The sequence below is a fragment of the Aspergillus saccharolyticus genome (genome assembly GCF_003184585.1).
Source record: "Aspergillus saccharolyticus JOP 1030-1 unplaced genomic scaffold BP01scaffold_9, whole genome shotgun sequence".
NCBI classification, from domain to species: Eukaryota; Fungi; Ascomycota; class Eurotiomycetes; order Eurotiales; family Aspergillaceae; genus Aspergillus; species Aspergillus saccharolyticus.
In genome coordinates, this window is record NW_020290619.1 from 273091 (window position 1) to 296293 (window position 23203).

The window sequence follows — 23203 nt, forward strand, 5'->3', positions numbered from 1 at the left end:
ATTACTCTTCTTGTAAACCCCCTTTCCCCTTTCGTTGTTTTTATTCTTCCTTCCATTTCAATGTTCTTGAGCATGCATTTGACGGTTTAGCATAAGGAATGCGGCATTGTCTGCTTGGTTTTTGCTTCATTGTCTTCGTTATGTCACTCGTAGAAGCGAGCACCCCCATTTTTCGGTCATGATTACTCCGGTTGTATCCTGACAACGTCCTCTTTTTCGATCCATCGTCTTGCCTGTAAGACATGTTTACTTGTACGTTTGTATACTCTTTCGAAAAGCAGCAGTCACATTCATGACCTTTTCACCGAATATATTGAAGTCCCAGAATAACGCGATTACACAATCGGAATCGCCAGCCCGTCGCCTCGTAGATCGCTTCCACCGCTGTAGATCAGTATACCCTCATCATAGTGGCATCGGATGATTTGACCTCGGCCAAACATGCCTCTCTCCCACCCCTTTAGGACCTTCACCTCGTGGCCCAGACGCTTCAGGCCGTCGACTGCCTCCTTAGTAATTCCTTCCTCCACATACACAGTGCGGTCTACGCTCTTCCCAGGGATCCGCTCGCCTGCGGCGATGCAGATCCGAGGGGAATCCAGTGCCGCCTGGGGGTGGTACCCAAACGCTAGCATGTTCAACAGCACCTGCACGTGGCCCTGCGGCTGCATGAAGCCGCCCATCACGCCGTACACCGAATGCAGCGATCCGTCCGAGCTGTTCGTGACCATAGCCGGGATGATGGTGTGGTAGGACCGTTTCCCCGGGGCCAAGACGTTCGGGTGGTCTGGATTCAGAGAGAAATTGGCTCCGCGGTTCTGGAGGGTGAACCCGCATCCCTTGGGAATGATGCAGGTGCCGAAGCCGCCGTAGTTACTGTTGATGAAGGAGATGCCGTTCCCTTCGCTGTCCGTCACGGAGAAGTAGACCGTGTCGCAGTGGTTGTGGGCGGGGCTGCCGTGATCAATGATGTCAGAGGCTCGGTCTGGGTTGAAGAGTTTAGCTCGCTCAGCGAGGTAGGCCTTGGAGATCAGTTCCTGGGAGGGGATCTTGTTGGTGTCTGGATCCGTGACCCACCACGAGGCATCGGCAAAGGCAATCCGGAGAGACTCAATGACCGCATGAAGGTATTCTGCGGAGTTGTGCTGGGCTTCTTCGAAGACCGGGATCTTACCGGTGCGTTCGAGCTCCTCAAGGATTCCCAGAGCCATGAGGGCGACAATGCCCTGGCCATTGGGCGGGTGCTCCCAGATCTCGACGCCTTCGTTAGTCTCATCGGTCGTGCCGGGGGTTTGCTTGGAGACGATTCCCTGGCCCGTGAACTTCAGGGAGATAGCTTCTGTTTCTTGGCTTCCAACCTCGGCATGGTACTTAAGGTCGTCTAGCGTCATGTAGCCGCCCAGGTCTTGGACGACCTTGACGATTTCTTCGGCAATGCGGCCCTCGTAGAAGCCCTTCTTGCCGTGGGCGGCTAGGGAGCGGAATGTTTGAGCGAGGGTTGGGTTGCGCATGATTTCTCCCGCCAGAGGGCTACGACAGCCGTCTTTAGCCGTTTGATCAGATTTAAGCATCTCGCTGAAATTGGGAGAAGCAGCACGGATGAGGTGCTCGCTTTCATGCCACTGTTTGGACGATCAGCCATGCCAATGCCATTTATCCAGTAGTTACCATAAAAAGTCAATGATGGAAGGACTTACGAAGAATGACGCCAATTCAGATACGGGAAATCCCTCTTCGCCTAGCTCAATTGCAGGACTCAAGACATCCTCTAACGTCAATTTCCCACTACCAAATTTCTCGAATGTGTCGACCCAACCTGCAGCGGCTCCCGGAGTCGTGGCTGCAAGGACACTGGTCATGGGAATCTTGCCCGAATCGCCCGGGCGCAATTTGAGGTCCTCTCGAACCTTCTCCAGCGTTGCGCTGCTAGGATATCTACCAGAGCCATTGATGGAATGTACTTTCTTCGTCTTGGCATCGTAGTAGAGGCAGAACATGTCACCTCCAATGCCAGTGGAAGAGGGTTCAGTTATGTTCAATGCGGCGGCTTTTATCACCGATGTCTGTGTCAGTCCTTCATTCATGTGCAGACCTGGGGTCATCAAAGTCACTGACCTACGGCAATTGCAGCGTCCTGTGCGTATTGGAGGTTAGCACTGGCAGGTAGTGGGTTAGAGTTCGGGATGATGACGGAAACATACTGCAGCGTTGCCGCCCTTGCTGAGGATCTTCTGCCCTGCAGCTGCAGCAAGAGGTTGTGTGCAAGTCACAATACCCTTGAGACTGTGCACAGTACTCCGTCGACTAGCAAACGGGGCAAAGTCTGCATTGAGTCGAGAGTAGATGGCTTTGGAATTGAGTGGCATTGTTATGACGAAGAGGGTCGAGATTCGGGGCGGGAGGGAGGAGAAGGGTTGCAATTGGCGTTCAAAGTACTTAGCAGCTGAGGATACGACCGATGTTTGTTATACGGAGGAAGGGAAGGATGGAGAAGCTAGCGGAAGCGATATGTCTCCAATATTGGCCGGAGGACTATTGGTAGATTAGGCCATGCCGAGGATAAGAGCGTAACGAAGATACCCACCCCACTGAGTGAGGGGAGTCTCCAACTGTTGCCGGAGGGCGAAAGTGTTATCTTATCGGAGGGAGACATCCTGCCTGTTGGAGTACTGTGCGAGTACAACCGGAGTATGGTGGCCGTGGCTGCCATTTTTTTTTCAGCAATTGAGATAATTCGTGGTACAGTGGTTCAGTGTTGCAGAGATGAAGAGATGCTATCCTGACTTTCCCTGAAATCTCTCTGAAGTTGAGCAAACAGTTTGTTTGCAGGCGTTGCAGAATGAGGGGTATTGATCACGTGGTATAGCATGACCTTCACAGAAAGGCAGGCGTTAAGGACTTGCCCGCCAGCTGGAAAGATAAGACGAGGATCTGATATGATCGCATCTGTTTGAAGAAGACTCATACCTACTCAGAGATAGTCTCCTTTTCTTCTCCACCTTCGCCGGTTCTCCTTGCAATTGATATTCCGATCAGACCCAGAGAGCTACCGCTACGGCTCCTTGATCGCCGAGACGAACCACTTTTCTCTAGTCATCGCCCAGCTCCTGGTTGCCCCGCGCCGAAGAACGGAGCTGGATCTTTCCCAGCCGTGTCATTCCACTCTCAACCCTTGGTGGGAGTCCGCGAGATTTTTTTTTAAAACAGAGAAGACTGCCGTGACTTTGCTAGACAAAGACTCCGCAACTTAACGAACCCAGCTGCTCCTGTACGGGACCCTTGCTCGCTGAAAACCAGAGTCTGGGCCAAGTTCGGATGCCCCGCTTCCTCGTACCTCTGCCGTCATCTTCACAATGGTTGTCTTCGTTGACTACGACCACGACGGGTTCAACACGCCTACATTTCCTCGCGTCCCCGACAATCGCCTGCATCCTTGCTTGGAACCTCAAAAGCCATTGTTGCCGAAGTCACCGGCGATCAATGTCGATCGACCATGTCCCTCGACGGACGTGTCTGCGGCTCTCAGTCAACCCGCCGATTCATCACACATTCCTCCAGTCAAACCCGACGATCCACAATATGTGCCCAACCGAAGTGCTTTTTCAGCCGCTCTGAGCTGCTATCCGTATGGATTACTCTTGGGCCAGGCTACTTGGGTGTCTGGTTCCTGATGTTATGCTGACTCGCCATCCAGGATCATCAAAGAAATCGCTCGAGCAGTCGACCTAAACACTTTGCATGCGCTCTCTAGGACCTGTCGGCAGTTTCATGCAAACATGGCCCCATATCGCTCGCAGTTGATCAAACAGACCTTGCGCTGTGAGAATGAATACGTCGAGACCGTCTCGGATATGCTCGACAGCGGAACAGCGATTCCTGATAGTGTCAAGTCCGTGCTGCAGCTACTGAGTCAGTATGCAAGGGTCTCGGGCCGGATCACCACGGGGAAGGTCGCCAAATGCGCTCGAGACATGGTTGCGGAGTGTCGTCGATGCTCCAAAGTGGTGTGTCGGGTATGCTTTGAGTACTCATTCTCAATCGTTTTTATGGTTGCTGGACTGACGCAGGCTCGCTGCAGAACTGCACCATTAAGCCTCCCCCCAGCAACATGTACAAGAACCGCATCCGACGTCTTTGTACCACTTGCAGAACAGCCCCGTTAACCGACTTAATCGATTCATTGCCTTCTTCCCAGAATGCGGCCGCCCACGACACATCACCAACCCACCCAAAACTGACAGCCGTTGCTATCCAGCGCACCCCATGCGATTGCTACGAAGCGATCTGGCTCTGCCAGCAATGCGGGCACCGCGTCCGCAGCAATGATACCACCTATCGTCGCGTCTGGACCTGGCGCACCCGGTACAGTACTTACCTGGGGGGTCTCGGCACGGGAATTGGTGAGGGCTGTCAAGGAGTCAAATGCGGCCGAGGAGAACACTGTCTCGCGGCCAAGGAGATCGAACTCGAGGTTGAGTGCGAAGCGGACGAAGCATCGGGGGGCAGCCCGCCCGACTACAGTCATTACTATGAGCATCGCATACACCATGCCCATAGTCCTCCGAGACACACAACCATCGAGAGCTGGGACCACCGTGAGGAGGACGAACCGGGGTATTTCCGACAGGAAATCATCGGAATCGGGGGCAGGGTGAAGCAGAAGGCCAAGAAGAGGATCGTCGTAGGAGCTTGTGTGGTGGAGCATGAGGACGAGAGGGAGACGGGCGAGTATCTCACGAGGGAAGAGAAGGGAGAGCATCGTAGTTGGTGTGGTTGGTGTTGGAGAGTCATTCCCGCCAAGGGTGAGGTGCAATCGCCCTAAAGGGTACGTACTACTGGCTCCCAGTCGAAGAAAACATCGACATTCTTAACCAATTCAGGTAGGTGGATGAGTAGACCTCCGTCGAGTCCAAAATACCTACTCGCTCAAAACTCATTTGTCGAAGTATACCTTATGTATTCAAAAGAAATGCTGTGGTCCTGTCCCTGTCACCAAGCTAGTGCATTCTCGACCCGAGGACTATTACGCTAAACATAGAACGAAGTTTAACCATCATGTCACCCTTTCTGGACCCCTTCCTTGTGTTTCTCAAGGTATGACACCAAAAGCACCGGCCTAGTACTAAGGTACCCAACTCAAATTGCACAGCCACTGCAGGCTTCAGCACCACCGCGTGTTGCGGTTTAAGCCAGACCAATCACATCGTTACCGCTCAGCTTTCCGTCAATTGAAGTCATTAGTAGCTCTATAACCACTCACTCCGATAACAGTTCTAGTATACTCCGAAAAGCTACCATGAACTAGGGAAGGTAAAGGGGGCACGTGTTGCAAGATCATGATGTATTTATTTATGTACCGATTCCAATAGGAAAGTCTAAAGCTAGATATACAGAGTAGTTATACAGATCGAAAGAGACTTGAGAAACAGGAGCATGGAAGATCTTCACCAAAGAAAAGACAAGATCCCCAAATTACATCAAAACACCACGCATTTGACTTGATATAGCATAACTCAATAATGCATCAACCAGTTAGAGGACATAGGATCAGTAGACATAGGAGATAGTGAAAAAAGCAAAAACTGATTGAACAAAGGAGGAGGAAAAAAGACTTCACAAAATTGGGTATATAGAGAAGAGGTAGAAGAGAAAAGAAGAAGAAATAGGATCATGCAGAAACAAAAACAAAGAAGATATAGGTGAGATACGGAGATAAAGTGCAGTGAGGAAGCCAACGCGAGTCTAATCAAACAGCTCTGATGGTAGGCGAGGGAGAGAGGAATTCGCAAGGGTTCTCGAGGTTGGGGAGGGGGCAAGAGGGGTTTTTTGTGATTCCATCTCTGGCGAAAGATTCTTCCAAGATTTGGCTTTTGGTTGTATTTTGTGGAGGCTGCTTTATTCCTTTTGCCTCCTTTTTTTGGGTCTTTTTGTGGTGGTTTTCTGCTGTAGGCGTTCTGTTTCCCGCTTCGAATACAAAAATTGGCCGCGTCGGGTGCGCTGATTTGCGTATTAGACATTTCGATGGTTGATTTCAGTCGGGATTTATCTCCCAAGCATGGTTGATAAGCCCTCCAGATTAGGAATCAGGCGAGGATCGGGTCTCATGGATTGTGGTCATTACTTCGTGCTTCTCGTGCGCGCTCTCACATCGTCCAGGACTTCCAGCCCATGTTGGGAGGCAAGGCGGCAGGCGGTAGCACATGCTCGTCATAGTTCAGGCTGTGCGTTGACCAGCTAGGCGAGGGGTAGGCGCATTGAAGGGACTGGGAAAATGATGTTAGTTGCGAAGGTTGAAGTGTGAACCCGGTTAACAACATACTGGCTGAAGAAGACCCTCGGTGAGAGGCATGGGCATCATGCTCATGGATGGCAAGCTAATGTCTTGCTGCTCCCAGCAGCCCATCCGCGACTGCATGGAAATCGGCGAGGATGACAAGTCGTGCTCAAGAATGCTTTCGGGATAGGAATCGACTGTGGTAACGGGCGTCGACACCATAGGAGATCGAGAGTAGGAATGAACCGACAGCGAGCCATCCGAGACCGGAGACGGGCATGTGTCAGGGGTAGCATAGAAGCGACTGTCTTCAATTGACTCGTGAATGTGAGGACCCTGGTACAACGGGGTGTGGGGCGCGGACTGCAAATCGACTCCGTTCCACATCAGACTGCAATCGTTGGTAAAGTCGGGATGGATAGCCGGTGCAACAAGCGACCCAACAGACATGGCGTTCTGGGGCTGAGCGACGGTGAGGTAAGGAGTCGGGTGAGAGTTGACCGGTGCACATTCTGGCACATAGACCTCAGGTAGAACTGAAGTGCGGTTCTGGCGCTGCCACTGTGCGGTGCTGTCCATCTGGGCCTCGAGCTCGCTAGGGTTCTGCGTTAGTGGTGACTGGATGACATATAACATGGAAGGCAACTTACTGTCTTTCCATATGGCGTGAGAGCAAGTCAGGGCGGTGAAATGCTTTCTTGCAGTTGAGGTGAGCGCACCGGTAGAGTGCCTCGGGATTGTGGTTCAACTCATGTCGTCTGCGCAGATGAAGTTAGTAAATGAAAACCTCGAGCTGGTTGTACTGCAACTTGGTATTATCAAGTACCTTCTGTGCTCTGCTCTGGTGAAAACCTTTTAATGCCAATGTCAGTCGAAGCTCATTATGATATGTGTTGAAGTATAGACTGACCTTGTTGCATCCCGGGTACTCGCAAGCGTGCACGCGCTTTCCCTTCTTCGCTTTGCTGATGCGATGCGTCGTAGGAGTGTATGTGATGGGGAGAGGAATCTCCGCTTGAGTAGTGCTTCGGCGCATGGTGATATTGTTTTGGCCAGCAGTCGAATTCGTAGTGGCAGTGATAGAAGAAGACTTCGTAGGAAGGGTCTGATGTTGCTGTTGGTGTTTGAGATGAGAATGGTCAGGAGTAATTGGTTTTAGAGAGTCGCGTGGAGAGTTGAGGATAGACGGAGAGTCAGCCGGCGACTGGGTCATAGATATAGTTCTGGTTCCTGAAGGAGATGATCCCCTGGTCATTCTGTAACAGGACCCAGACTTGTCAGGAACGGGTGAGGTTGAGCTATTGGTGTGGAGATTTGGGGGTCGTGAGTGAGGTGGGCTGTGGTGCAGCTATACTAGTAAAATTGGGGAACGGGCCAGAAGGGTAGTGTAGTGTAGTATAGTGTAGTGTAGTGAGATTAGGAGTCAATTGATTTGATGATGACCGGGGGGGGAGAGGGGAGAAATGCCTCGCATCTGCTAATCAAGAAGGAGGCAGTGAGATGCGGAAAAGAAAAAAGAAACGTCAAGATCTGAAACGAAGCGATATTTAGACAAGGGAATCAGAAGAAGAATCAGAAGGCTTAGAAGAGTCCAACAGGGTGAGAATGGCATAGTTACATGCAGAGATGATATGTGACTTATAGAAGATTCTCCCAATGCGGCTAAGTGTACTTCTTACTTACTACTTACGGTACCCGAAAGATCGCCGTGTTTACATTGGGGGGAGGGGGAAAGAGAAAAAGAGGAGAAGGGGAAAGAAAATAGAATAATGATTCGTGATTAAGATAATTAAGTATGAAAAATAAAATCAAAATTAAAATCAAGGAAAATAAATTCTAAAAGTATATATCCCAATCCAGATCCTCAGGAAAATAAAATAAAATCAGAAATGATGCACACCTGCACGAAAATGTTTAGTCGAATGTAACCAGCAGCTGGTGGCTAGTCCCGAGTTGTCGGAGGTAAGCGAGTAGAAGAGCAGTTCTTGATCATCATCAAGGGTGATCATACTGGGTTTAGCCACTATGGCTATGTTGGCTACTGGGGACACCACGAGTGGGTAACTAAAATTTACGGGATCGACCCATCCTCGTTTCCAAAGTCGAAAGGATCAGATTAATTCCAATTGTCCCATATTTAACGGCGCGGAAAATAAAATGGGGGGAAGAAAGGAACGACACCGTCGATAAGAAGTGGTGAAGAAACAACAGTAGGGATTATGGGAGGAGGATAAGTCCTGTGCTGTACAACCAAAAGTTAACGCCAAATGACAAATGAGAATAAATCCATGGAACACCATCATCATTATAATCAGCATCAGCATCATCTTCCAGCGAAAGAAGCAGTCCGCAAATTGCAGCGGGCAACAAACCAACGCTTCGAAGACTGGGCGTGCGGCTGAGGCGCACTGCAGGGATTGGCGGAGAGAGAGCAGAATAAAGAGGGAGGGAAAGAATACTAGTAACTAAAGAGAAAGGGGAACGAACAGCCCATGCGATAAATTACGATGTTGGTATGTAGTTGGTATCACTCATTAACTACCACCCAGCTATCCCAGATAACTCAATGGCTGTCCAGCCAGTCCAACTCAGTAAAATTACAACACAACGGTACAATCGGGGGATTGCTCGGTGGGCAGGAAGGAAGTTCCACCCACTGGCTCGATCTCCATCTAAACTCGCCATTATCATCGTCTCCCGCCGCCACGAGGCAACGGGGAGGGGAGGGGGGGAAGGATCCAAAGGGAAAAAAACAATTAGTAAAATTAAATGGCTTTTCCGATCGAGAATCGCATGGATCCTACCCATGGATCCCATGGGTCAATCTATTTCCCGGACAAGAAGGATATAGTTCACAAAATAATATTCATACCCGCACAATGCGGACGTTGGGAGTGTAGTAACTAATAACAGCCATAATTATTAATCTCAATCAATATGAACTTCGCCATCCACCCTCATGCCATACACTTTTCGGATTGATTAACCGGCTCGCGGCTCTGTCCACGAGTCTAATCAGGAAGATACCGGACTGATTTCATGCAGAAAGCTGACATGTCTTGATTAGTTGTCTTAGGGCTTACCACATCCTGAAGTTTTCGCACGTAGCAGGGGTCTTCAGCAGCTCCATCTGATCTTAGCAATTAAGATTCCGGCCATATCGACGACGAAGAGACAACTCTAGCATAGCCATTGGACGAGGGGAATGGGGAGAAGGGTTGCTGGATGGTGATGGATGAAAGTTGTGAAGAAGAGACGACAAAAGTCCAATGAACACACGGAGAGAATGTTGGGGATTTGAGTCTTCTGATTGGTGTGCTCGCGTGGACTAGTGCTAAGCGTCTCTTGGGCACTTCACTGTCATCATTCCTGAGGATTGAGGGGGGGGAGGGGGGAGGAAAGAGATACACCCCCACTTTACCCCCTCTGCTTAGCCTTAGGCCCTTAGCAGGTACTGGTGTAGCGTACAGAGTAAAGGTAGCGAAGGTATCAGACACTAGTATGTAAACAATTGCTGGTCGATAACGACTCATGGAGGCTCTCGCTCATTCTCCGGCCCTCACGTAGCAATCAACTTCAGGCTTTCCGTCCAAGCCTCAAGGGATCCACACTGGGGACTGGAGCTTGCTCTCCGCCCTGGGCTGAATCATGACTGGAAATGAGGGTACGAGCGGCCAGGGCCAAGGTCAACAGGCCTAGAGAGCTAAACAGAAGCTCCACGGACCACTCCAGCCAAGATCCCATCCCGAACTAACCATCGAACTAAGTGGGCCCTTCGACCATTCAGATCGTCTTGGAGTTTATTCGCGTGACATGAGCGGTTCTCACATTCGTTCAGTGATCTGCTACTTACCTAGACTGCGAATTGGGCGGGAAAAACCTGGGAAAGGGGGTGGGATGATGGCAGGTGAAAACTATGGTCCGGCTGAATCGTCCGGCTTCCTCGCTTCTAGTACCCAGCGTAGGGTCGGGTTAACCCGTCACTTATCCCACCCAAGCAGAATTCTGAGTTAAACGCTGTTATGACAATGGCAATCGATGGGGTCGCACTGTCAAGGTATATGGGGATTCTGTTGTGAACAAACGTCCAAAACGTCTCTTGGCACCCGTTGAACTGGTCGCGATTGCAAGGGCTAGGGAACAATGAAAAATTGTCCCAATGAGATAGATAGAACGGGCATTATAGAGACATCCATTATAGAGGGGATCAGGCAAGCCGCAAGAGGCCCAGGTCACACAACCACGTGTTGGACGATCGGCGTGTTTCCGTAGATTGACCTAGATTGCTTGCTGTCCGTTGGGAGAAGGGGGGGGGGAAATTGTGTCGACCAAGCAGGGCGCACTCCTCGCGCCTTCGTTACGCCCCTTGATTTGGTAGAAGCGGTGGTCAGAGCCCTTATCGGGCCTGCAGACAACGGGAGGAAGACTTAGCAACTGGAGTCTGAAGAATGTTTGATACGGTCGCGAGCGTTACCATACAAGCTGGACGCCTGACGAAGAATTAGAGTTCCTAGACTGGCTTCCTGAATAATAAGTAGGTTCAGCTTGCAGTATCTCGACAAGAGGTCTGTGTAGGTAGACTGTTGGTTTCTTGGCCTTGTCACACAGCAGAGACCATCGTGAATTATGATTAGTCTGACTGTGGTTCTAGCATGAGATGGAAGAATGCCGGTTGTTCGACACTTCGGTATCTAGTGACTACTACACTACAGCAGGTACGTCGAAGAGCGTGGTATGCGCATTCATGCACAAGGTGCACCGGAGGAAGGTGGCTTAGTAGCATCGCGGTACCAATGACGAGGACCTCCAGCCCTGTAGCCAGTGGGGCGTTGAGACAGGCTTCTCCTCATCCCCTCCCTCTCTCCGTTTCGGGGAAATGATACATCCATCAGACAGACTGGGAGCATGGACTTGACCCCTGCCCCCGTCTGGTTTTCCTGAATCCAACTGAACTTCTAGCTTCTTTCATGTCGAGGATCAACTGCACCTCGTACCGCGCTGATTGAGCCTTGTGCTTCGAGAACAATGTGCTTATCCTTGTTTGCTGCTCGACTCGGGCTAAACGATTAGTCGATGACATCGTGCATCGTCTGGACCAACGTGACGTGCGTCAGAAAGCGAACACAGAGCATCTCAGACCAATGATGAAGACGAGATGGCCGGGGAGGACTTCAAGGACTCGGGAATTGACCTGAGTAGATGGGAGGTGGGGGGGTTTATCAGTAGAGACTCGCATATCCCTGGCGAACATGCCGTTGAAGAACCAGCTAGTGATATGACGGTACTACTTGGTCGTTCTGCCGCCGCCACACTGCATTGCTCTATACTCCATAGTAAGCACCAGTCGGTCAACACGCCCAAACGGACAACAATTGGAGGCGGGAATATCATGTTCCAGTTGCTGGGTGTTGTTACTCAACGAAAGCCATTCTTTCTTCCGAGATTTGACTCGATCTTACAGTAGAGTGCATTGGTTTCCATGTTGACGATGGTGCACTGTTGACAAATACATTAGTCAACTAAAGAATGTCGCTAGCCGATCAAGGAGGCGGCTTAGCGATTAACCTGATTCGAGCGAACAGTGCCTCAGGCCCGGAATGGGAGGGAACCGAGTGCATGGGTATGACACCATCCGTCATTCATTCATTCATTCAATTAATTAATCACTCTTGGATGTCTGCACACTAGAAAGTCTACTTCACGTGGCAGGGGACCCGATGCCGGGATGATGATCCTTCAAAGCGTGGCATTGGGGCAATGGAGAGGGGGATCATGCCCCTTTCCTCCCTCAGTGCCTGTTCAGGGTATTCCTCGCTGCATTCGAGGTTCTCAGCAAATGTGTGTTTCGTGTTTAGAAGTCTGACTTTGGGGCTGCGCAACCCGGGTTCCTACACCACAGCTGCAAAGTAAGATGGTCAACGGTAGAGAATGACCCTTGTGTTGCCCATGCAGACGTGATGCCAAGTTGTCGAAGCAGGTTTGACACTAATTATAGCTGACCACAGACACACAGAGCCATCATCGGGCTCACTGGCGGCACATCCCGGTCCTGTGCGGCACACAAATAAGAAATCAAAAACAAGGGTGGAAAGTTAGTGGTGTCAGCAACAACGTGGCCTTCCTGTGGGGAAACGAAGGAGGAACAAGAACGACTGGCCTAGGTGTAGAGGAGAGAGAGTAGCATCGTAGAAGCCATCAGTAATCAAAGTAGAATTAAAGGCCTCAGAAGTCAGAACTCACTTAATAACTGGAAAGGACCGACCGGGGTTACGGCCGAGTCCTTTTCTGGTTTATTGTTTACCTCCACCATCAATCTAACTTATCATCTATTGATCATGCCTCGTAACATGAATCATATTCATATTATCGAGACGGGCGAAGACTCGGAGGCCACGGCCGAGACAGTATTGTGTATTGTGGTAGGTACAGTATGGTATGTACTGGTTGTTCTTAGCGGTAACTTGATCTCCATCCGCCGATTGATCGAGGCCCTGTCATGGCGTGTCATGGGCGCGCCTTACTCCCTCTCCTTCTCTCCACTTGAGCTACGCTCAACCAGGTGAGAGATTTGTTGCACCCGGCTTCAGTCCAGCCTAAACCCGGCCCGAAATAATTTGTCTGGTTTTCGACTTGTTGCAAATTACAACACACCGACCCTTCGCGAGTCATTCCTTTTGCAGAAACCCATGCGAGGCCTTCGACAGGCTCGGTCGCTGAAACAATATGACAGTGAAACAGCTCCCTTGCACACGTGCAACCTGCAAGTCATTATTGGATCATACACAAGTACATGCAGTACAAACATCATATCTCTTTAAACCTCCGAGTCGAGTCCGGAGAAAGGTGACTGTGCAGTGGTGGACCAGGTGTACATTACTGGAAGCATGAATTTGTCAGTCTCTTGCCTAATCAGGAACACTTCTCGAGCAACCTACCTTGAACCTCTCATCCAGTGCGGACCTCTACCCTTGGGCTGGAGAAATAAGGAAAATGGATCGGAGGCTCGGCAGGGCAGTGGATTCCGGCAGCAGCGGGGGTCTCGTACCGCCGGAGCCAGAAACTGCCCCGGTTTCCGCCCTGGCCGGGGCCTTGTTGTCTACAAAGTTTCTTAGCATGGCGATGTTGTTCAGACGACAGACTTCCTCCGTAACGCCAACAAAAGCTCAGGACTGTCAGGGCTCCCGGAGGATCTACGTTTCAAATCTCTTAGCAAACTGCAAGTTGATCCTGTTCCCTTGAATTGCTTCCTCTGCTTCGGCTGGATCCGGAGGAAGGGAGGATTTTGACAACTCCTTCTGCTGTATGTACATGTGGACAGTGCCTACCTCGAAGGATCTTAACGGCATTTGTCCAACAGGGACTACAATTTTCTTGGACTCTGGTCAACGACGTAGAGGGAGAGCAAAAACGTGGTGATCCGCAGTAATCTCGGGGGGCTGATCCTGCAGGTGCCGAACATCCATCCAGGTGGCATGAAGTACCAACAACTAGTTAGAGGGCCAGTGATTCCATCTCACCTTCAGAGGCCCCAAAGGCAATCTGCGACCCTGAAACACCCATACACAAAGGGGGGCTCATCATCGACTATGGTCCGGGAAGATCGCTAAAGGCTTATCAGACCAAGCGAGTCTGCCTTGCCTCAGGCTGTCTTGGGTTCTTGGCTTCTTAGGTAATCCCACCCGTCACCCCTGGTTCCTGTTTGTTCGTTTGTTTGTTCCTCTGTCGTCATGGAGCGTCGTCGAAGCCATGAATCTTACTCTCACTTTTACCTCTCTCTGCAATTAGTCTCATGCACGAAAGAGCATCCCTGATATGGGTGTTATTGGAGCTATTTCGTGGTTTATTAATGACTTTAATTTAACTATCATTCTCTCAGTACGAGACATAGTCACAAATCAGCTCGTCGAGCCAGGAATTCGGGCGGTGGTGGAAGAAGAGGCTCAAAATTCGGAGGGCGCACTGAGGGGCCGTCCGATCGAGAAGAAAGAGCCATTGTCGATCTCCGTCTCCAGCCGACGTTTTTACGGAGTACTTCGTCCATCTACAGTGGAGTCGTACAATACAAAGTCGAAGAGTGGACGGTATCCTGTGTTTGGCGGCTACTGCTCCGGCCTACCCTTTGGGAATGTGGATACCCAGTCGCTAATGCCGCACTGCCTTTCACTCACTTGAGAACGGAATTCATCCGTCAGGCATGCAGCACCCATGACATTCTGTATTTTGCGTGACGAGCTCAGCACGTACTGTACACTAAGGACCAGGGCTGCAGCTAACGTTCTAAGTCACCCACGCTAGCGACTCGGTTGAGGGACACCCAGACAGTGGACACTCAGCCTATGCTGAACTGCTGATGGTAGCTAAGCGCTACTTTCGAAGAGCAATTTCGGGACGGGGAGGCAGTACCTAAATTCCCCTTGTTCACAAAGAATCATCCATTCCACCACACTAGTTTTAGTCACTCACTAACTACGTGCTAGTGCTGTTCATGCCTCGTTTTCAGGCCCCCTGACTGCACGGTAATAAGCGACAGTTGATACCAACCCCCTTCAGGTCCTAGCAACCCCTACACTATACTACCCCACTGCCAAGCAATCCAGTTGAGTTCGTCCAGTTTGGCCTGCATGCTTGACCCGTCCTATGGGTCTACGACGCTCGCGAGCCTCTTACTCCGTACGTTGGGAAGCTCCATACAATCATGAGGGGCCCACTCGAACGGATGTTGGATAAGAATAGGCCATGTCGATATTCACGAACCGACGAATCAGCCTCTGCCATTGCAATGGTAGGTGGGGTCAACTACGAACCAGGGACGGTAAAAATTGGTCACGGCCGAGGCCGTCTGTGATCGACACCGCAAATGTCAAGGCGCTCTCGCTCAGATACATCTCCCACTTTCCAGATATGCACGGTAGACCTGCTCTTTTTCGACAGGCGGGCTTCCCCGCTGGCCGTTCCCGCTCAAATGACAGGCTGAGGTCCCTCAGGCTATACGTCTTGCCGTACATCACCTTTTCGTATAGGCTCGGGCTCCGAGGGGCCATAGATTGTCTTCTCATGAGTGTCAATAGTCTCAGTACTGTATGCCTCACCAGATCACAGCGTGCTTCATAACTAAATCTGACCAAACGAATTCATAGGTCTTACTGAGCCCGAATTGGAAAAATCTTGCTGCCCCAGTCAGCAAGCGTCCTCCACCGACACGAAGGGGGGCATTTCGTGATAGTATCGCCCGGTTAATGGGATAAGATGATCGACTCAGTAGGTCGTTTTTCGTGTTATTGGCCAGGAGATGATGTTCCATACTGCTTCGAACATTCTACACGCGATTCTACATATTACACGAGGCGCTTTTATGAGCCAGTTACGTCCACCTGCATGTCGTAGCTTATGAGCTACTGCACCCCTCGCGCCTAACTAACCTATACAATTTACAGAGTACATGCTATAGGGCCACGAGGCCTGTTATTCCGCCCCCATGACAGGGGTGCCATGCGGTTGAGCACGGCCACATGGCCTTGACTCTGGTCGCGGTATCTGTATCGCAACAATGCGATGTTACTCCACTTCTACCCTGGTCGTTTGTTTGCAAAGAGGCTGATGCCCTGACATCAAGGCGTGTCTGGCAATCCATTTGCAGTAAGGAGGTCGTTCGATCCGGCATTCACCAAGCCCACAGCCATGCTGCTGGCAAATAGTGGTCCCGTCGGCTGAAGGAACATTCCACCTCTGCCATATCTTTGCACCGCCATGATCTTGGTTATTGCTGTTCGCCAGAGGTATTTTCGCCCCCGTGAACGGGTGCATTGGTCCATGTATGACAGCCCCAAGTAATAGCCCTAACGTCGAACTAATGCCAATTTTAGAAAAGGTTGGAGGCTGGCGGGTTGATCTGTCAATGACTCTCTCGTACCTCGCTGTGTGCATGCTTGAACGAGTATGGATGGTGTTTTATCCTGCCCCACGTGTCCAGGGCTCGAGTTCTGGGGGCAATCATGGTGCGTTCTTGAACACGAAAGTATCAGTATCAGCAATGACACTTGCAAGCTCTGCCACCACCGATTTTCTCCTTCACCATCATCTCAGCGCAGAGAAACCAACGAGGTCGCAGCCAAACAAGTCAATTCTTGAGACAAGATTGCTAACAGGAATGCTAGAAGCGCCCGTGAGGCCAACTGTGTGAATGCATCCGATATTAAAAATCTTCGGATCAAGCAAGATCAACATCCTATCAAACCTCACCAGCATTATACAAGTGATGAAAAAAGGGAGGGTCACCAACACAAGCTTCTGCAAACCAACATGTTGGTCCGTCGCTTGCTGACCAGCTGTGCGAAGCCGCTACTGAGACTGACTATACCAACAGAGATATTGTTCTAGACGTTTCGCACAATGTGCTGATCGGGGAAATACTTGGACTGTCATAGTATATCTCACCTGCATAATTCCTTGGATGTACTGGCCAGCCACAGGTGGCTGCTAATGTTGGGTCCAGGAACGCGCTGTGAGCCTGTGTGCAAAGAGATATCTGAGACAAGGCACCATGACTCAACCATGAGGGATGAAACCTAGTTTTTTCTGACTGGCTTAGTCCTGAAACTCCTCCCATTTGATCATCCTGTGTCTCAGGTCAAACTCCGCTCCATCCACCACGAATCTTCCGTCCCCACGATGGTGCACCATCCTCATCTGCCTCTTCCCGCCACCACCAACACCACCGCTCTCCATTGATTGCTCATTGCATTGTCCATAATCCAAGTCGAGGTCTCTGTTGACCCATGCGCGCACCACCCGCAGTACCCACAGATTGTAAGTTGCCACCAATGCTCGATCATGAACTACACATTGGATGTTGGCCATGATATATTCCCCACCAACCAGAGGCGCATGCGCCGTCTTATCTGGCTTGATGTAAGCTTGCCCCTTTTCCTCTCCATCTCCAGATTCTGGATCGGTGTCTGCCGGTAACGGCGATTCCGGCGGCTCCACCGGGATCATTTTGAATGTCTTCCACTTATCAACTGTTTCGCCACTGCAGTTGCCAATATCAACTACCTGCTGCAGGATCTCCGCTGCCGGTACTGCAAGCACGCATTGGCCGGTTCTCTTCAGGCTATCGAAGCTCTTGTCCCACGGGCCAATACATGCGCCGATCAGTGTTGGCTCCTCATGCTGGATCATCATGTGAAAGCCCATTGTCATGATGTTGTGCGTCCGATCGGCCAGAGACCCCGTTGTGACGAGGACCACAGGCCCAGGCTCGAGTAGACGATTGACTTTATGCGTTGGGTAGGGGATGAATTGGCTCCGATCGTTGAGCTGGTCCTGATCCTGATCCTTTTCCTGTTCGAGGAATTCCAGGCTCTTCTGCTGTAGATGCCATCTAGGCCTCTTGCTAGAGCGGCGTGGACTCAGGCCTAGCGGTCTAGTTGGTTCCCCTTTTCCTGCACTTCGCTTGTCTCCTGATACCCGCTTGAGAGGCATTTGTGCTAGAATGTTGGAAGTCGTGGTGAATGTAACGGTAGTAGGTCGTAGGTTATCGCGAGCTGGCTTGCCATCGAAAGAAGAAGGCCCTGGTTGGAAGAAACGCTTGCTGCGGGAACTGGGGTGGTTTAACCCAATTCGAACTGCCAGTCTTATACGGAACTCGTGGACGCGTGGTCCGCGCAGAACAAAGAAAGGCAGACGGGGTGACGTCTTCCCCGCATAGGCGGAGTCCCGTGACTTCCATGCCTTTGAAGATGTCTTTAATCTCTCCTACAACTACGGAGTACAGGGTTGGGGAAGGCGCGTCGAGACGTCATCCCCCTCAGTCGTAAGTTATGGTCTATCATAAAAGCGTGTGGTCTCGGAGTAGATAGTGCTCCTAAGAAGTTCGTTCTATCGTGTCTTGACTCTGTGCCCTCTTTCATCATAGATGATTTTTTGACAGTGAAAGGTGGTCGACTGCCTTCTTGACAGAATGTGGACAGGGCATCTTTGATGTGCCAGATGAATGGAGTAGAGAGTGATCTCTGGGATTATGTATAGTATATACTTATACCCGTTTCCTCAATCTCTTCATTCACCACCTCGACAGATCCAATCGAAAACAAGCACGTTTGTAGTTCATTTTGGTAATGAGCTCCCATATGAAAGAAGGCCGTTGCACTTTCGAGTAGAGGCAGAAGAACGCAGAAAATTACCGTACCCGTGGGAAGTTGGACAGACAACACAGTGCTTGTCGCACAGGGATTTTACCTCTCTCTCTCTCTCTCTCCCTCCACATTAGGAAACTTAAAATTGAAGTACACACATAGATCGACATTCGAGGAGATATACACAATGGTTATGACAGTATCCGTGGCCGCCCAAAGCCACATCTAAAACACCCGACCCTCACATTTAGAGCAAATTATGCCGAGTAAACGTACTGTATGCAGTAGTATATATATATTCTACGCAAATGAAGTCGCGAGTGACGCTCTTCCCACCACCACATTCTTCCCATTCTTTCTCTTTCTAGTAAGAAAAGATCGACCCGAGAAACTCCGAACTGGAGCTCCGGGGATTAGGATGTTGAGGCTGGAGAGTGGCTGGATAGAGATTTTGGTTCTTGTCATCCAGGAATGGCCCGGTGGATTAGGGGATGACGCTAAGTACCGAGACGGTGTAACTTATACACTTTGATTCTAAGTTGTAGGTATCCGACTACACGGGCTGGATATATGTCCACAGTAACTAAGGTACTAACAGTCTTGTGGTGGAGTACCTCTTGCTATAGTAATCTTGGCCAGAGCGAAATCACCCATTTCTGTTCATCCATCCATTTCTGGTGAACGAATGACATATCAGCAAGAGCATTTAGAATGAGAACGTGAGAGGGAGACAGACAATATCTCCTTCCAGGTGTGAGAGAAGACTTCAAAAGTTGATGTTTGTTTGTAGAAGTAGAGATCCACAACGCATTAGTGTATAAGTATGATATTACTTTACAAAAGTCCACACGTGAAGATGATGCGATATATTACTCTACATACATCCAGCTGTGACGATACAATATACTAATATCGACCCACTAAAGTCTCAAACATGAAGCAACCAGACTCCTACTACAAACCCACCACGCACTCCACCATCTGAACTATTCGATGTCCAGCGACAGACTATCTTTCCATGGGCGGTATGCAGACGGGTGTGATATATGGATGTCATATAAGTTTCAATTCGTCGACGACAGTTTGCGAAAGGTGCAAACAGCGGTAGGAAGGGGCAGGTTTGAGCTTTTTAAGTGACGGGGCCGTGACTTCCTTTCTTTCCTGGAGACATTCAAGGCTAGACATAAATGGGGGCATGACAGGACCCATGACAAGCGCGACTGCTAACAAAGTAGACGCGGATTTAAGCATGGTTCTGGCAATGAGTCAGCAACCTACGTCTCACCGACACGGATCGAAAAGCGCATGATATATCCATTCATCCTCACATTAGTTACGAAGACTCGACTCGCCCTGTCCTTCCCTGCCCTGTCCCGTATCATTCTAGAATCTACAGCTGGTAAGAACAACGACAACGCATCGCAGCGAGTCCACGCGTCGTCAAGACAGGAGCACCGAACCCTTGTGTCAACAGACGAAACAGAAAGTATAAACTCGAGATCCGTCCACAAGGAGAGATAGTCAACGTACGATACGAACCATTCAAACGCCAGTTCAAAGAAAGGAGAATACAACAAATAACCTTGATAGACATGTCGGTGTTATCAAGCCGAGGGCGCATCAGATCTGGGTAGCCAAACCTATGCATTTCGTGAGGACGTCCCCGCAGTGCTCCTGAAGTGGCATCTTTTCAGGGAAAAAAAATTACCCCTCAGGAGCGGGAGGGCACTAATGTCGTGTCGCCACTGGGGACAATCTGGTACGGGCCATCGGAGTCCACGATTGATGAGGACGTGAAATGGTGTCTGATGACATGCTCTGATATTGAGATCACAAGGTCGCTAAATGGCCGGGCAAAAGGGGAATATTGATAAGAAAGAAGTGCTTTCATAGAAGAACCAAGATGACAAGCGAGAGGGGTGTTAATCGGCAGGAGGAAAGTGGCACAGGTGGTGCAAGTACGCGATGACTTGGTAGAAGGCATCGCACTCAGCGACGATCAGGGTTGGTTACCTTCGGACTGAATTAGCCTCACACATATGTACCGTCATCACCGGATAGAGCTTACCTGTAAGATACGACGCGAGAAGTCCTGGTCGTCGTCGATACTGCCGTTGCTTTGCCGCTTTTGAGCCATGAAGTCACCATCGAATCTGGAGTCGCTGCCCTGTGCCATGGGCTGTCCGTAACCGTCCATGCCAACACTGCGACGATATTGCGCTTCCACCGATTTGCGATTCTTGAACCGCCAGAGAAAAAACCCAGCACCAATGAGTGCACATAGCCCGACTACTCCAACAACCACACCTGCGGCGATCGCAGCAGTATTCGCACTCGAGCTTTTCGACTTTGCAGGTTGAGTAGCACTCGCGGCGGCGGCGTGGGTGGCAGGAGCTTCTGTGATATAGACCGTCTGTCCGCCACTGGTAACGGCATGGACCGTTGGTGTCTGAGTTGTCGACGTCGACGTGCCGTCGGTGCTCTTGCTGGAAGAAGAACTGCTCGAAGAAGAGTAGTTATCCACGTCGTCCTCAATACCTGTCAGATAGACCGAATATGTGGTTGAACCACCACCTAGACCAGTAGTCAGCATGGAAACACAGAAGAGCCTCGCCTATGGGAAAGACAACATACACATGACCGATGGCCAGCCAGCACACGACAGATTGCATTCATCATCGGATACTTTGTCTGCGGCAGCCGGAAGTTCGTTTCCACAGAGACAGTCTTGTTTGTTGTGAAGCGCAAATACGGCATAGTTGTCCTTCAAGCACAACTTCTGGCAATACCCGTTACTTTGGTACGTATAGGATCCTTGGTCAATCAGGGGCGTCGAGCTCGAGTAGCACCCGTTGTAAACTTCGTCATAGGCAGCTGTCGTTGGCACATGGCCAGCTAGGAAGAGGACCGAGGCCACAAGAGCCGACCGCAGAGTCAGGAGTTTCGTGATGGACATGATAAGATAATAACGATGCGCGGCTGAAATGGACGACTGGACACCTGCTCCAAACACACAAGATTGGATGCGGATAATTGATATGAACGAAGCAAAAGGGACGGCCTGCGTAACCCTTTCCGGAGCGCGGTAGATGTTTCAAAAGTCGGGGGAGTCTCGGCTTCCCGTGTTCTGTAAGATCTTTGAGGGGGGCGGGGGGGGGCGCGCTGCTTGTCACTGCGATCTGCCGGGGAAAGGCACAATGCAACGTATTTTCGACTTGTCAAGAGTTGAACCCCGATGGGGATGATGGGCGCAGAGGAGGGCTAGAGTGAAGCAAGCGATAGAAAGAGTGTGTAATGTCTGCCTTGGCGGGGGGAAGACAAGGGCCTTGAGAAACGGGTTGTTTCAAGCACCCCTTTCTGAATGTTGGACAGAGTTTAGTGGGCAACTGAGCGGGTAGCTCAGGCAGGGGGAAAGCAGTCAGGGTCGAGAGCGCCCCGAGTCAATAAATGAGCGGATTGGTCCTCGATAGTGTAGTCTTGAAGGGAGGGCTATCGGGGGAAACGGAAAATTTGACCGGACGGGGGAAGGGAAATAGCGGAATAACGGCTATACGAAGGCGTCGAGGTCCGATGTTGCGTCTAGAAAGCGACGTGTGACTGTGAAGCCTTGAGGAGCAATTGAGTGAATTGAGATATTAAAGCGAGAGACAAGTGAATGGGGGCAGAAAGGCAATAGTAGTAGTAGTAAGTAGTAGTTAGTAGTGCAGGGCCCACAAGAGCAAACGAGTGTCTAGGGTCAAAAAAAGCAAGCAAGCAAGCCAGCCAGCAATAAGCAGAAGGGGATGAAGGAGAGTAACGAGGAAGTTCAACGATTCCTCCGGAGAATAAAGCGAGCGTGACTGACTTAACTAGTCTGATGATTAGTTAGATTAGGTGGTTTGGATTGCTAGTTCTGCTGTTATTGCTGTTGCTGCTGCTGCTGCTGCTGCTGCTGTTGCTGCTGTTGCTGCTGTTGCTGGGCTGCTGGGCGGCAAGAAACTGGAAGGGGGGGAGAGGGGGGGGGAGAAGAGAAAGAGTGGAGGAAGCAAAAGGCCCTTAAGCGACGCACTGACAGGCTAGGGGGGGAAGAGATCATCACAACATGCCTGCTGCAGTAACTGGAAAGGTACAGGGCACAGTGGAAAGGAAGAGGTCGAACTGAAATCATCCCGCGTCAAGAACGAATGAGTGCATAGAGGGTCCAGGGGCAGCTCCCACTTTTTGCTGCTTTGGGTCAAACACGGGCGGAGACTGGCATGTGCGAATCCACTTTTCCGCCTGCGCTGAAACGGATGAACATCCAGTGGTCCACGGTACTCCAGATAACTTACCACTTTCCTCTGCTCTTCTTCAGGTCCTATGCAATCTGCATAACTGAATATCTGAAATAACTGAATAACTAACGTGTGCTGTCGACCTCCATGCATAGCTACAATATTGAATACTTCGATGACACACACCTTAATGGTAAGTCCGATCATGCTCATCCACCAGGCAAAACAACCCATCACCGCCACTAACTGACCCGGACGTGTGACTCCGCCCATGTCTTACTCCGATTATCGTCCGACCTCGAGTATATTTATAGTACAGGGCAAGTCCCTGACTGGTTCTGCTAGACAATTCGGCACACCACTGGATTGGATATTTTATCGCTGTCTTCCTTGCTTGTGGCGAATATTTCCCCAAGATACGTGGGTGGCGGTGTTGACTGAAAACCCCTCCTCTCGCCTCGAACTCCTGGGGTAATTGTACGATCATCTTTCCATCGCAAATTCTCCCACCACATTCTTGTCAGACGGGCAGAGGTCTGTCT

The 23203-nt window shown here is 50.5% G+C and overlaps 6 protein-coding genes across 6 annotated transcripts; 1 reads left to right on the forward strand and 5 right to left on the reverse strand.

Annotated features, from left to right (window-relative positions):
* Window positions 1-285: 285 nt before the first annotated feature.
* Window positions 286-2684, reverse strand: BP01DRAFT_422197 (gamma-glutamyltransferase family protein). Its single transcript, XM_025579557.1, has 4 exons — window positions 2202-2684; window positions 2116-2134; window positions 1698-2047; window positions 286-1622 (listed from the first exon to the last, which is right to left on the reverse strand). Exons 1-4 carry the CDS (start codon window positions 2364-2366, stop codon window positions 336-338), a joined length of 1821 nt encoding a protein of 606 aa, XP_025432777.1. The 5' UTR covers window positions 2367-2684; the 3' UTR covers window positions 286-335.
* Window positions 2685-2956: 272 nt separating this feature from the next.
* Window positions 2957-5019, forward strand: BP01DRAFT_414741 (uncharacterized protein). The gene is made up of 3 exons (XM_025579077.1): window positions 2957-3625; window positions 3695-4013; window positions 4079-5019. Exons 1-3 carry the CDS (start codon window positions 3354-3356, stop codon window positions 4820-4822), a joined length of 1335 nt encoding a protein of 444 aa, XP_025432778.1. The 5' UTR covers window positions 2957-3353; the 3' UTR covers window positions 4823-5019.
* Window positions 5020-6143: 1124 nt separating this feature from the next.
* On the reverse strand, window positions 6144-7310 carry BP01DRAFT_372685 (C2H2 finger domain protein; the record flags this gene model as incomplete). The annotated part of the gene is made up of 5 exons (XM_025576747.1): window positions 6144-6263; window positions 6320-6869; window positions 6925-7032; window positions 7101-7126; window positions 7185-7310. The coding sequence occupies 5 exons, from the start codon at window positions 7308-7310 to the stop codon at window positions 6144-6146; spliced, it is 930 nt and encodes a 309-aa protein (XP_025432779.1).
* Window positions 7311-9830: 2520 nt separating this feature from the next.
* On the reverse strand, window positions 9831-10397 carry BP01DRAFT_355191 (uncharacterized protein). The gene has a single exon (XM_025574627.1). It carries the CDS (start codon window positions 10016-10018, stop codon window positions 9851-9853), a length of 168 nt encoding a protein of 55 aa, XP_025432780.1. The 5' UTR covers window positions 10019-10397; the 3' UTR covers window positions 9831-9850.
* A 6488-nt stretch (window positions 10398-16885) lies between these two features.
* Window positions 16886-17563, reverse strand: BP01DRAFT_268548 (flavin reductase family protein; the record flags this gene model as incomplete). The annotated part of the gene is made up of 2 exons (XM_025571366.1): window positions 16886-17176; window positions 17261-17563. Coding segments are annotated over 2 exons (594 nt in total), but the record flags the coding sequence as incomplete, so codon positions are not given.
* Window positions 17564-20397: 2834 nt separating this feature from the next.
* BP01DRAFT_381229 (WSC-domain-containing protein) lies at window positions 20398-21364 on the reverse strand (the record flags this gene model as incomplete). Its single annotated transcript, XM_025577290.1, has 3 exons — window positions 20398-20421; window positions 20477-20982; window positions 21043-21364. The coding sequence occupies 3 exons, from the start codon at window positions 21362-21364 to the stop codon at window positions 20398-20400; spliced, it is 852 nt and encodes a 283-aa protein (XP_025432782.1).
* Between the last annotated feature and the right edge of the window lie 1839 nt (window positions 21365-23203).